This window comes from Gymnogyps californianus, chromosome 1, assembly GCF_018139145.2.
Source record: "Gymnogyps californianus isolate 813 chromosome 1, ASM1813914v2, whole genome shotgun sequence".
In the NCBI taxonomy this organism is placed as follows: domain Eukaryota; kingdom Metazoa; phylum Chordata; class Aves; order Accipitriformes; family Cathartidae; genus Gymnogyps; species Gymnogyps californianus.
Genome location: NC_059471.1, coordinates 136,615,700 through 136,630,898, shown reverse-complemented (window position 1 = coordinate 136,630,898; position 15,199 = coordinate 136,615,700). Strand labels below are relative to the sequence as shown.

The 15,199-nt window shown below is 36.4% G+C and overlaps 1 protein-coding gene across 1 annotated transcript in view; it reads left to right on the top strand.

Moving 5' to 3' along the window:
• Positions 1–15,199, top strand: part of ANO2 (anoctamin 2) — a 205,885-nt gene that overhangs the window by 44,672 nt on the left and 146,014 nt on the right. Inside the window, exons 5-10 of the mRNA XM_050895205.1 lie at positions 2,815–2,966; positions 4,214–4,268; positions 5,171–5,219; positions 8,510–8,565; positions 8,815–8,856; positions 14,433–14,497. Of these exons, the coding sequence (XP_050751162.1) occupies positions 2,815–2,966; positions 4,214–4,268; positions 5,171–5,219; positions 8,510–8,565; positions 8,815–8,856; positions 14,433–14,497 (419 nt within the window). The remainder of the gene's footprint in view (positions 1–2,814; positions 2,967–4,213; positions 4,269–5,170; positions 5,220–8,509; positions 8,566–8,814; positions 8,857–14,432; positions 14,498–15,199) is intronic.

Genomic DNA, 15,199 nt, shown 5'->3' with positions numbered 1-15,199 from the left:
TAGGGATGATATGGTTGAGAGCCTCTGGGTGAGGATTGGGGGGTGGAAAACAAAGCAGATGTTGTTGTGGGTGTCTACTATTGATTGCCCAGCCAGGATGATAGGACTGATGAGTTATTCTATAGGCGATTAGGAGAAATTTCTGGATCGGTAGCCCTTGTCCTTATGGGAGATTTCAACTTGCCAGACATTAACTGGGAATACCATACTGCTGTGACAAGTAAGTCTGAGAAATTCCTGAAGTATGTTGAAGATAATATCTTGTCACAAGTATTCAGTGAGCCAGCTAGGAAAGATGCCCTCCTAGACTTGCTATTTGTGAATAGAGAAGGACTTGTGAGAGATGTGATGGTAGGTGGATGTCTTGGCCACAGTGATCACAAAATGGTTGAGTTTAAAATTTTCAGTGTAATGAGAAAAAAGGTCAGAGTTGTTACTCTAGATTTCAAGAGAGCAAAATTTAAGCTACTCAGGGAGCTAGTTAGCAGTGTCCCCTGGGAATCTGCTTTTGAGGGCTTAGTAGTGCTAGTCAGTTTTTAAGAACCATCTTTCAAAAGCACAGGAGCAGGCAATTCTAGCGTGCTGTAAGTCAAGCAAGTGGGGCAGAAGACCAGCTTGCCTGAACAGGGAACTCCTCATGGAGCTCAAGAAGAAAAAGAAATTGTACCATCTCTGGAAGCAAGGTCAGGCTTCGCAGGAAGATTACAGAGCTGTGGTTTGCATATTCAGGGAGAAAACACGAAAGGCCAAAGCTCAGCTAGAGTTGAAACTGGCCAGTGTTGTGTCAGACAACAAAAAGGCTTTTTAAAGTATGTTAACAGCAAAAGGAGGTCTAAGGAAAATATTGGACCAATACTTGTTGAAGATGGTCACCTGACAAATAGGGATGAAGAAAAAGTGGAGGCCTTCAATGCTTTTTTTGTCTCAGTCTTTAATATTAATGATAGACCTTAGGCTGCCTCGTCCTCTGAGTTGGAGGACCACAACTGCGGGAACAGTGACTTTCCATTTGTGGACGCTGAATTTGTAAGTGTCTATGTATCAGCTGAACGTTCATAAGTCCATGGGACCTTATGGGATTCACCCCAGAGTACTGAAGGAGTTAGCAGATGTTACAGCAGGACCCTTTTCAATCATCTACCAAAGGTCTTGGGAGTCTAGGGAGGTCCCTGCTGACTGGAAGCTAGCCAATGTTATTATAATTCACAAGGAGGGTGAGAAGAAAGACCCAGGAAACTACAGACCTGTTAGTCTAACCTCAGTACCTGGAATAATTATGGAGACGATCATACCAGGTGCTATTGAAAGGCATTTAAAGGACAATGCAATCATCAGGCACAGTCAATACGGCTTCACAAAGGGAAAGTCCTGTCTAACTAATTTTATATCCTTCTACGATAAGATTTCCTGCCTAGTAGATGATGGGAAGGCAGTAGATGTAATTTTTTCTGGATTTTAGTAAAGCTTTTCATAGTGTCCTTCACAGTATCTTTCTGGACAAGTTATCCAGCTGTGAGATGAGCAGGTACATGGTGCGCTGGGTGAAGAACTGGTTGAACGGCAGGGCTCAAAGGGTTGTAGTGAATGGGACTACATCTGGGTGGTGACCAGTCACCAGCGGTGTTCCTCAGGGCTCAATTCTATGGCCAGTTCTGTTCAATGTATTTATCAATGATCTGGATGCAGGACTTGAATTCACCATTAGCGAGTTTGCTGTTAATACTAAACTGGGAGGTGCTGTTGCCTCTCTTGAGGGACAAGAGGCCTTGCAGTGGGCAAGATCTAGATAGATTGGAGTATCAAGCAATAATCAATAGCATGAAATTCAACAAGAACAAATGCTGGGTTCTGCACCTGGGATGCAGTAACGCTAGTCACAAGTATAAATTGGGAGAGGAGCAGCTGGAGAACAGTCCTGCAGAAAGGGATCTGGCAGTGCTGGTTGACAGCAGGCTCAATATGAGTCAGCAGTGTGCCCTGGCAGCCAAGAGGGCAAACCGCATCCTGGGGTGCATCAAACACAGTATAACCAGCCGGTCAAAAGAGGTGATTATCCCGCTGTATACAGCATTGATGCAGCCTCAGCTTGAGTACTGTGTGCAGTTCTGGGCCCCACAATTTAAGAAGGATGTTGAGGTCCTTGAATGCGTCCAGAGGAGGGCAACAAAGCTGGTGAAAGGGCTGAAAGGAATGTCCTATGAGGAGGACATAAACTCATGTTTGGCAAGGTTGTATGTGTTTCAGGAAAAAATACCTTCATATCTCTGAGAAGCTCCCTAGCACTTCATATCAATCTGAATCAGCAAAAGCTACGTCCTTGCACTTAAAACTGCAACATAGCCATGCACCTGGCATCCTTGCTTCTGATGGCATGTGTTCCTGTGCTGTCAGACCATACTAGCAATTATTACCCAGGAATAATTTATTCTGCCGGGGCAGTATAATTGGCAGCAGGTAAAGGCCCTTCCTGCTTTGTCTGCTCCCTCTATTCCCAGTTACAAAGTCAAAATAATTACTCTGCCTTTCTGTCATCTCCCTGCAGCTCCTAGTTTAGTTAGTAAGGATGTTTCTTGTCTTAACAATTTTGCACTGAGTTTTCTTCTGGAAGTAGCTTGTGAAGGACAAGAACTTTTTGGAACTGAAACCCTTATGGATTCAGGTGCTTGCTGTTGTATGGGAATATATCTTCAGAGAAGGCACTTATTTTAATTACAGATTTAAACATATGTGTATAGCAAATTCTATCTTTTTTTTTTTTCATTTTAGTGGATTTTTGGAAGTGACATGCTAATGTACAGTATTTTATTTACTCAGATGTATGAAATCACAGAAGAAGGGGGAATACTCAAAAAGTTAAATGAAATATGGTGCAAATTGACTGAACCTCTGCAACCCCAGGTGCCACAACAAGAAAATACCAACATGAAAAGCCTGTCTTACCCGTTTTCCAGAGAGAAAATATATTTGTGAGTACTTTAAATTGTGATGAGCAATGAAGAAATCTATAACTTATGATTTTAGTGTTGTCATTTTTTCTACCAGTATTTCAATCAAAATTCAGAAATTCATTGAGTATTTCTGGAAATCCTGAGGAAATATCCAAGTTGTCAGATTATTCCTGGATAATATTTCCAAGTGATAAAAGCATATGTCTGCATAAAACTACATTTATTGAAAGCCAAGTAAATAGATCTAAAGTAAATGAACATGAATTGGCACTGAGTTCTGTTTCATTGGATTAACAGAAATCTAAGTTGCAGAGACTTTCTGCCAGTGTTCTACTTCCTTCTGCTGGATAAGGCACTGGAAGCAGTGCAACAAATAAAATATCTATGTTTTTAGCTTGAATGGTAAAAATATTACCACCAAATTCCTGATTATTTGGTTAAGGACATTACTGCCTGTTTTGAAAAAAGAAAGAGGTAGTAGAAATCCGATAATATTTTTCCTCTTGATAGATTTATTATGGTGATTAAAACTTGGCTAATTATATGCAGATAAGGAATTCTTGACACCTGCCCTTTCACTCAGAATAATACTTCTGGGCCCAGTTTGACATTAAACACACTTTTTTTCCTCATGGGTGTCTCCTTGTATTTATGTCTGATAAATAAAATTCAGTAATAAATAAAACAACCCACCATATGATTTACTGTCCTCTCTAACAATTTTAATTAATACTGAATACAAGTCAAATTGATTGAGAGGAATAAACTGGGAAGCTAATTTCACATATGATGATTTTAAGGTTTAAGGGAATGCATAATTCCAATGGAATGGTTATTTGAAAGCAAGTAAAATGTTGACTGGTTAGTCACCTGGAAAAGAGTAATGAACATCTGCATTAGGCTAGTTGAAACCTAATAACATAACCTCAGAATGTTAAGGGTATGTTATAAGGAAAAGATTAAAAGGTCATCTTGTGTAAACAATAGACAAGCTCTCCTTACCCAAAAGGCATTTTACGTTAGTTAATATTTTTGCATTTTTATGCCCACCATCATTGCAATCCAGGTAGAACTCTGAATGACTAGGTCTTAAGTAGCACAGTCTATTATGCTGTACCATTTCATCTATATTTCCTTTAAACATCTGTTTTTCTTACTTGCTATGGTTTCTAAATGAATTCTAAATCAGAATCTTATATGTTATCTTGCTTATTACTACCACATCTGAAAATATAACTGATTTTTTTTTTCTCTCAACATTTTAGGTATAACATTAAAGATAAAGACACCTTTTTTGACAATGCTACCCGCAGCCGAATAGTAAGTAAACAAAAGTATCTTTGACTTCTTGTGTTGAAAGTGATTTGCTTTAATAGTGAGTGTTGGTGACTACTTTGCTAATTTAATCAGTTTATGCATTTTTCTGCTCCTGCAAAACACTAAGCAGTCATAAATATGTAAGAAATACCCTTCTGGAGCTGCCCAGTGGTCCAGGAGTAGGAGATGCTATGTAGGGAAACACTGCTACTGACTCCTCTCCATTGTTCAAAGTTGTTATTAAGCCCTGCTTCCTAATCTTTAACTAGATTTTATTCCATGAAAGGACCTCCTCTACAATCCTATAGTAACTTCCTAGCTCCAGCGGTCTTTGGTGAGAAACCTTGTATCATGTTCCTGAGATCCTGCTAGGTCTCCAGCGGGTTGGTGTGGCAAGATTTCTCTTTACATATGCAATGCCAACTCCTCCCTAACATAATCTATTTTCTGAAGAATAAAATGTTCATCCATACACACTTGGGTTTCATAGATATAGCATACTTACTGATCACTTCATGTGTGTCTTGATGTTATACTTCCAAATGTGAGAGCTAAATGTTTTTTCACAGAGTCAGATTTTGTTGTGATTTTCTTTAGTGTAAAATTCTCATTCTACCTGAAGTCCTTGTATTTCATATACTTTTATAAGGATGTGACACAGCAGGGTTTAGCCTACAAATGTTAGGGCAGATAATCCACTAGTAAGACTTGCCATAGCACTATTAAGTGTTAACTAGTGGCCTCAAGTCATGCATTTATACATAAGTGAAACATATGATATAAATGTATGTGCAAATGAATTCTACAGAAGCCTCTTATTTTAAAATTCTGTTTTATTGCTAGCTCCATGATGAAAATAATGCTAAAAGACAATTTGTGTGTTATATCACTGTTCTTTTCCACAGGTACATGAAATTTTGAAGCGCACATCTACAAAGGCCAGAAACAGCATGGGTAAGAAGGAGCGAAGATAATTAAATATGTTGTTTTGAAATGAATTGTTTAGGTATCTCACAGAATATTTATTTTTCTAGCAGAACACAAAAGTATGCTGGCACATTTTCACAAAAAATAGAGATTGAAACAAATGATTTTTCTGAGGAATAAAATCAGAATTTCTGGTCCGTGGTTTGGATAGGACATGATAATGGGAGCTTGCTTTTCATTTCTACAGGTGCAGGATCTGGCATATAACTTGCACTTCATGAGTTGTTAAAAAATTGGATTTGATTATTATATGATCTGCTTTTGAAAATTCAGAGGTCAGCTACAATATGTTGTATTATTTCTTCCAGGAGCAGATTTTTCTTGTCATTTCAATAGAATAATACAACTTTCCAGGTTATTTTTATCACTGCAGCTTTAAAAATTATGTCCATGAACTGCATACTGAAATATATGACTTAACTATGACTGTTTTGAAGATACTGTGTGTTACTTTTGGGGTAACCCTGAAATATTTGGAGCTTTTGTTTTCTTGAGGTTCAGAACATATACAGGTGTACTTACTCTCTTTTCTCTACTCTTTTCTTTCATCCATTGTGATATCATGACACGTATCTCCCTGGTGGCAAAGAAGTTATAGTGCTCCTTGTCAGGCGCATTTTCTGGAAGTCATTCTGTAAGCTTGACCACTTACGTGCAGATCACAATGTCCTAGGGTAATGTACTTGCAAAGAATAAGTGTGCTGTAGCAACAGATTCTTGCATAGTCTTGGTGTTACTTTGTGTAGTGAACCTGCAGTAACAGATTTCTTTGGTACAGCAGCTGAAGTGGAAAATAGATTAATTTAGGTTTCCCTGAAATAAAGATACCTTTTTTTTTCAAATTATATGAAAAAAAACCCCAAACAAAATACTTTCTCTTTTTCAACCAGAAATATTTGGCTTTGCCCAGTGCAAACATTTAAATTTATGATTATTACACTGTTGCCTTTAAAAAAATGAAAAGATGGTTGAGAAAATGTCAGGTATTCTTCATTGCTAAAACATTATTCAGCTGGTGTCTGTTTTGTTCACTGTTTGCTCTGTGTTCTATGTTTTGATCTGCTCAAAGGCTCTGGTGGGGCAGTAGAGATGAATGCTACTTTATTTTGCTGGATTGCTCCAGCTGGCAGCCAGGGAACCCTCCTGGTGACTGGGGAGACCATGCTTTCCCTGGGAGCTGTGGATCCTGTGCAAGTACATGTCTCTAGAGTGCAGGATTTTAGAGACAAGGCAGTGTAAGGTATATAAAACAAGAAGCCAAAAGTGCAGCAGAGACACTAAGCCTGTTGACATAAAAGCCAGCCCCCAGAGCTGACATTTTCCCAAGGAATCCAGAGAGACTGTGTAGAACCTGTTGAAACTCTTAAGACTTCGTAAGTTGTTGGGCTGAGACAAAGCTTGAAAGAAACAATCCGTCCTACAAGGACACAGTATGAAGGGGAAGAGCACTTTACCAATGGGTATTTTTTGCCTCTTAAAGTTTTCTCTGTTTTAATAGCTTGTTCTGGTTTATAGTGTAATAAAAGCCATCATTAGAGATCAAAGTACTAGTAGTGATTTTTCAGGCTTTTTTTTTTTACTCAAAGGTGAAAATACAGGCTGATCCACTTCAAGCCCAGGTCAGCTCAAGATCCCATTTGACATGAAACAAATATTTTAACCCTCCTGTCCTTCTCATCTTTCTGGCCCATAGCCAAAACATGATTATGCATCAAGTTTGACTTAAATTCACTAATTGTTTTGGTCTTCTGAGATCCTCCCCGAAAAGTCCTATGCTTCATATGTTGCTAAGGTTTTCCCATCTCACTGGTCTTAAGACTTAAAACCACTCATCATGAGTGGTTTAAAAGATTTCTTTAAACATCCTTGTTTTATTCTGTTTTTTTAAGATTCCGTTGCTTATTTTGCACAAGAGGTAGGACAGTGATATTGGAAGTACTTATAGCAGTCTTTGGTTTTCATAAACATATGCTTCATAATATAATAGGAGGAAAATAACACTTCAAACACATTTACTTATTGATTTTTACATCTGTGTAAGGCTGAATCTGATTCCACTTCTATGACTTTATACAAGGAAGGCATATTTTCTTCTAGCATAACTCTGAACCATTGTAAAGTTTCCAAACATGGAATGCTTTCAGTAGAAGACTTGACATTATCCAAACATGAAGATTTCCTGATTCTATTAATGCATGTAGTGCTAAGCGTATTTGTCTTTGTACCAAGGAAGAAATTTATTGGTAATGCCTATCTAGCATCTCTGACCAGAGGGTTTTTCCCAAACATTTCAGAATGATAGTTGTGTAATTTGACTATGGCATTTTTTTCATCCCTAAAGACAAACTAGCTGGTTACTTTTTACTGGGCATTGAAAGCAAAGAGGTCTGGAATAAACTACTAATCTTAGCTTTGTCATCTATGGAACAATTGTTTTCACCTGCAGAGGCTGTAGACAGAATGGCTATAAGAGTCATAGGTCTTGAGAGCCAGTAGTGCTCGTGTGTATGTCTATAGGTGCTGTAGTCATTAGCTGGGGATTCAGTTGCTAAAGCGCTTGTAGTGTGTGGTCACTGTGACAGTGCCATGTCCCTGTATCTTCCTGTACCTTTCACCAGAGTTCCTGTTTGCAGTCTTTAGGACTGAGCAGTTTTTGTCCTGATGCATGCAGCTTTCCAGCATAACCGTGGATTTGGTGAGCACAAACTGATTTAACTCCTGCAAACAAAGAAGCATTGTTTCAAACTCAGAAGCATGGCCTTACATATTGATATGAGGAAGGGCAAAAAACCCAGCACTTGCTTCAGTTAAAACGAGACCTGATCTAATATTAGTCAATAGAGAGTAAGGGTTTCTTCAATCACAAACTTCTGTGAAAGTGGGGGTTTTTATTGTTTGGGTGTGTCAGTGGGGATCCATGGTTCTGATCTTTGTCAAGCTTCAGGAAGGACTTCCCAGATGCTTTGCTCCTCAGTCACATGCCTCTTTGCTATCAGGATGAGAAAGTGGTCAAAACAGTCTTTGTACCATACTAGTTCACTCAAGAAAAAGCACTATATGGAAATGAGCCTTTCTGTGAAAACATGTTTTCCATAGCCAGGTACTTCTAGGTTGGTATATACTCATCTTGACATGATTTTGAATATTTTCAGTAATACAGCTCAGTCCCCTTTGTAATGTCATGAAATGAAATCTGTAATAATCTTTTCTGTTTAGCTGTGCCTAGCTGTTGACCATCTTAATTTTTTTTCTTTTAGGTATTGGCACATTAATAGCAAACAATGTTTATGATGCAGCATACCCACTTCATGATGTACGTATATACTATTAAAAATCTAGTTCTCTGATGGTATCATTCAATAGTGCATAGACACTAATGTTTATTGCCTGTGACAATGAAAATATATTCTAAAAGTGTGTGATTCTAATATGAAAACTCTTACATAAGTACATTTCAAGTTGTGACCTAAAAGTAAAATCAACAATGTAGGAACAGCTGAGAAATCTTTTATTGAATTTTATCTGGTTTTACATCAGTTATTAAATTATTTTCTTTCTCTAGGGTGAATATGAAGGCCAAAATGATGACATGAATGAAAGAAAGGTAAAATACATTGCAAAATAAATTTCATATTAGATTTAATGTGATAAATGTGAATTAATGTACTAAATGTTATTGTAAAGCATTAGCCAGTGCTCAATCAAAGAAATGTTTTTACAAATGTGTATATTTTTTGCATTACTTATTTTCCTGTATTTCTGCATGTAAAAAACTTTTCACAAGACTTTTTATAAAGTCTTCTTATGAAGTATTTCAGTGAATTTAATTTGATATTTACATCTTGAAATGCTTCAAGTTTCCCTCTGCATGCACAGACAAGATTTTGCAACCTGTCAGGAAGCAGAAGTTGTTAAATAACTTACATGATTATTTTCTTTCCATAACCAGATGGTATTATAGAACAATGGTTACTGGAATAAAACATAGTTGTATTTTTCATTTGATTGTGCATTCAATTAAATTACATGCAATTTCTAAAAATCTGCTTCCAATTATTTTGTAAATAAAAAGTTTCTAGCTATCAAAAGACTTTTGAAAATATATTACCCACCAACTGTCTGCACAAGAGAAATGGATGCATAATCAAAGACTATGCGAATTCAGACTGTTTTTAATACATATGCTTACTATTAGAAATTAGAAAAAACATTTAATTACTGTAATCCATTAAGATCCATTCGATATTGTTCTCTAATGTTTGCTCATTTTTTTTTTTCCTTGATACAGAAACAATAGGATAGGAAATGAAGAGGGAAAAATGTGGGGAGAGATAGGAGGGGAGGGAAGAATGAAGAAAAAAAGGGAATGCTTGGATGCCTAAAATATTTACTATACTAGAAATTAAATTGCATATATTCTTGGTGGCTTGTAAATTATTTCATAAATGTGTTTAACTGTGGTATTATATGTTGGTATATGTGCCATCTATTGCTTGAAGGAGAGGTAAGAAAATGCCATTAATTCGGCAAAACACGGTGTGGTTCTCAAGAGTGTAATTGCCACAAATGATGATTATTTAAGCATTTGAAATGAAGACTGAGTTCATAGGTCATAAAAATAAATTTGATTTCTCCAATGCTGGGTTAGTAAAAATTTGAAAACATAATCTTCTTTGTAGTTTTTGGTAAATAGTGTTACTGTTTAGCCACTAGATGTCTTCATGGCCATGTACAATTTAATTTAGTATATGAACCTTGGTAAGCAGAAGAGACAAAGTTGGAAAACAAACTATAAAGAAGCTTGTATATTTATGTCTGTTATTTTGAACTTTTTGTTCATGAAGAAATTGTCTACCCTGCACTTGCAGAATTTTCTCTGAGTAAGTGATAATAGTGATACAGTAATGGACTCTGAAAGTCAGCTACATAGTTTACTGACATAAGGTTAGCAAAATTTTTAGAGAAGAAAGGTAAATGAACATTAGTCAAAGGAGGAAGATTGGGTACTGTGGAATAGGGGGGAAGAGGGCCTAAAAGGACTAGTGTCTGGAAAAATATTCACCCTACTAGTTGTATTTTGTGCTGCCTCTTTTTATTCTGCCTATTAGGCTCAGTTATGAAGTGTTAAGTATTAAAAACATAAAAGCTTCTTTCCAGAAATACTTCATTGATTATTCACATATGTCTCTGCTGCCTAGCCATTGAATCTGCTGCAATATTTCTATGCATAACATCATCTGTTTTCTATCTGAATCTAATAGTCTCAGTGTTTAATTTCCTGAAAAGCCCCGATCAGGTTTAAAGGAAAGGGGGGCATTTTTGAACTTTTTTTTTTCTCTGCCCCTTTTTATTTTGTCCGTTTTAACTTATCTGTATCTTCCATTTCAATTGTCTGTTGTATAAGCCCAAAAAAAGATGAACTGAGCCCGTCTAGGGTACTTATGCCAATAAGGCAGCACAAGTAATTAAGGTTGATGTACCAGTTCATAACATAAAAGGTTAATCCTTATTAACCCTCTTCAGGATTTCCTTGGAGAAAATGCACAGTGAAACAATACTTTTATCACATCCTATGAGGACTAGAAATCTGCAGTCAATGAAACCCACTCTTTTCCAAAGACTGTTGATTGGAGTAAAGGAATTTCCCTGTTTTAGTGTGATTTCTGCTCTAGAAAAAATCTTTTTAAGAAAGCTATTGCTCAGCTGCATGGTAATAACTTGCCATGAGTATAAACACTGACTTGGTTGTCTTTAAGCTTCTAGCCCACTGGCAACTTGTAACCCTTCATTGCTAGCAATATGTTTGACATTGAGAAATACATGAGGGCTTTGTTACCTATCTGGGAAATACACTGTTGTCATATACTACAACAACATCCCTAGAATATTAGAAGCAGATTGGAAAGTGTTATTATAAACTTACAGAAAGTACTGCTTTTAAATGAAGCTGATAAACTGTATTACAAAACTCTTCCTAGAATTCCTTTCAATTTAATAAATATCATGAAAGAAAGCACATTCCAGCTTCCAGATTAAGCTTAATCTTGTAAAATTGCAGTGTTGAGACTGAGGTTTAGTGTGGGCAACACACGTGAATGGAAAATATTCATGCCATAAACTCACCTTCAGTGCTATGGCTTTTGGAATCAGAATAACCAGTGTGATTCTGTAGTCTGACGTAATGCCATAGTAACCTGTTCCTGAAATGACTGTAATTTTAGAAAGACCCTTCTTTTTGCTCTTCAAATTCCATTCTGTAGCTATGTTCAAAACAGCTTTTAAGTAGTTTTAAGAATTTAATAGCTTTAACTTGCTTGTTTTGTATATTTCAGTGAATGCATTTATTAGTATGAATATTTATGGAAATAAATAAAATTGTAGGTAATGCTATGGGGTAATGGGAAGGGGTGATTTTGAATAGGTATCCACAGATACTCCTATGAAAATATCAATATGGCAGCCAGGGCAATCCTCTTCAACTGCTGTTGAAGCCAAAGAAAATCAAACCTAGTCTCATCATTTCTTTCCAAAAGTGCAAAGCATTTTGCAAGACTGTGCTCTGTAAGAACAATATTCTAAATGTCAAGACTCCACACTCCTTGAATCTCATTGCTGAATTCCCAATTTCTTCAGCAGTGTAGGTTTTACTCCCTGATCTATAAACAGAAAATACTTTATGCTGTATGTTTAATGAGTATGCAATGGCATAGCTCTGTTCACTTAAATGGTTGCAAGCCGGTTTCTATATTCTGAACAATAATACTTCATCGGGTGCATGTTTGCAGGATCCAGGTCTTAATTGCTCACTTGATATTTATTTAGTTCTTTCACATAGCATCTGCAGGAGGAGAGGCATTATAAACAGTAGAAAAACGTGATTGGAAAACCTCAAAATATGTCAAGGTAACTCTGCAGTTACAGTATCTGAAATTTCTCCACACTTATTTTAATTGTGCTGTTAACTTCATAAGATGGTGTAGCATGCTGCTAGCTGTCAAAATGGACCATCTGACAGATGCAACTACTGATAATTGCAAAAACTATATGTACTTTGTTACTAACATCCTCTCCAGCTCTTGCATACTTACATAACTCCATCATGCAATAATCTATGATTCACTGGAAAAAAAGCGCCGTGCTTAATGAGCATCTATTTTGCAGATAGAACTAAACAGTTTGCAATCTAGTCTGCAACTAAGTTGAGCTCCACATATTACACAGTTTGAAAAATCTCTGTCTTACTGTTTTAAAATTACTGATTTTTACTATCTTTGGAGTTCCTTTTTTTCTGTTAAAGGAAAAAAAGTAAACATATTTAACTTAACTTCTCCACAGAATATTCTCTGTATGTACCTGGTTGTGTGTTCATGTGCATGTGTTTCTTGGTTTGTGTCTTCCTCCCCAGCAGCTTTAAAACTTATTGTCCAATCCCAGCCAAAGTTTATAGAAGAATAGAAATCTCCAAGGTATTAACTCAGCAATTAACATTGCTTCACATTAACTACAATTTCCATGAGACAGGCGAGGGACAGTCAGTTAGTGCTCACAGCAAGGGAGGAACTGAAGTATGAGGTCATCTCTTGGAGCCAGCAGATATTCCACACAGAAGCTTGTTCTCAAAACACAGTTTCATCACTACTCCAATTTTGCTAGGAATGACATGGTGCCTTATTTTAAAGGAGCTGACCTCACCTCTCATATGCTACCCTTTTTCTGGACCCCCTCCACTTCTCTTTTGAAGAGAGGGACAAAAGGATTGACACCTGTCTTTTTGGATGATACAGATTTATAATCTATAAATAGTGATGTGGTTAATTTAGTTTCATTTATCATCATATTCTGGTTTTTTTTTTATGAACTCTACTTCAAGAAATAATTTTCAGTGAGCGTGTTGTCTTAGACTGCCTACAGTCCTTTCATAGTGTAAAACTGTGAAAGGAATATGAACAACTCAGGTGGTTCCACAGAAAATCTTACTCTTTTGCATGGGACTGCCCTGATTTTTATTTTCCTCTGAAGATAAAATATGGTGAACAGTCATCTAACAAAAGATCATGCTGACGTTTCCTCTGAGCTTCCTTTGGTCTTCACATAATTCTGGAAATCTTCATTTTTAATGTCCTTTCTGGATTACTAATGAATTCATACACAGTTATAAAATGTACTGCTATCAAATTAACTCTTTTACCAAATTGTTAATTGCATGGTAATTTCTATCCAGCAGCTGGCTTTTGTTTCAGAACAGTGTGATGTCTTTCACACCATAATTACCAGTTTCCTTTACAGCCTCTTGTAAGAGTGTCACAGGTTTCTTTTTTCTTTTTGAAAGTTCAACAAAGTTGTGTCACATAGATCACAGCAGTGAAAGAGGGAATGAGGAAGACTATCCCAAATATCTTGTCTATTGCAGTTGAGTGTATTGTGGTTAATATACCACAGGTCCTGAAATATTTCCTTTTATCCCTGACTGTTCCTGCTGCATTCCTCCCATTGTAAGAAGTTTCTGTAGGATCTGTGCCTTCCTTTGAGCTGTCTGTAAGCTGTGGGTGAATTTGCGTTTCCAACAGTAAACACGTGAACTTGTATGTCCATGTGCAGCATGGGGAGAGAAGGGGCTTTTATATGGGCTCTACTGGGTATAGTAGCCTCAGGAGCTAAGCAGGAGAGTAGACTGGTTTTGACACATTTATTACCTCTTGGTATGTTTTTATATACCAATTTACCAGTTTTGAACTCTTACCTCAGTTCACTTCACCTTGGACCTGGAAACACTGGTCAGTACTTATCTATGGTGTGATTCCAGACGTTAAATAAATTACATCATAGAAGAATTTCACTCTGTTACTAGGATTATTTCAAGCACCTTTCCAAAGATTTCCACAAGACTACAGCATCTTTTGTTTTTCCTTTTGAGCCTTTCTATTTAGCATCACTATCTAATAAATGTGGTGGGGAGGGGGTAGGTATGTGGAGAAAGATGTGTGTACACCATCCTCGCATTGCTGGCTTCGTTGGAGTCTTCCGTAACTGTCTGAAAAATGTACTTGGAAGTTTGTATTGAAGTATGGGAAACTGCTTTTTTTGGTACATATATTTTTAACTCTTAGAAGATATTTGTAAAAACAGATGGGACCACTTGTTTCAAGTTAATTTTCCGTTTGTTTTTTTTTTTTTATTTAGTTCCTGTATCGAGAATGGGCAAGATATGGAGTATTTTACAAGTTTCAGCCTATTGACCTCATAAGGTAATATGGACTTGTATAAAACACTAAGGGACGTGGTTCTTAGCTAATGCAGATTAATTAAGTTCCTTCCAGTTACTTCAGCAAATGAAATCTTGGATTGATCAGAGCATTAAAAATAATGTTCTCACTGCTTTTCTGTAGCTCTGATGATAGTTTACTGTAACAAAAATACACTAAACAATAATGTACTTTTGTTTTTGTATAGTGCTTATTCCTGGAAGAATGTCATACTTCAGATTTTTTAAAAAAATTAATTAATTCTTTCAAAAAAGAGGAATTTCTATTTACATTGATGAATTTTTATTGGAGAGTATGGTCACAAATCTGTTGAATAATCAGAAGCTGGTGTTCACATCATGGATCAGTGTGAAAGTATTTGACAGTTTGGAAATTGATTTGATTTTTTTACTCCTGGTTTTACAAGTTTTATTCATCTGAACACATCCATATGTGTTCCCAGTGTTTTTTGTATATTTTTGAATTTTGATGTTACAAACATAGAAGAAGCGGGGCTTAAAATAAGACAAAACAAAACAACCATGCTTTTTAAGGAATTTCCACAATATCTCCACAAGAAAGCCAAAACAAAACAAAACAAAACAATTTTTGTTGTATAATATAAATACTGAGTAAAGAAAAGGAAATGTTTGTGAAAACTGCTGACTTGAAATATTCTTACATAAGATATCTGTCTAGGAATAA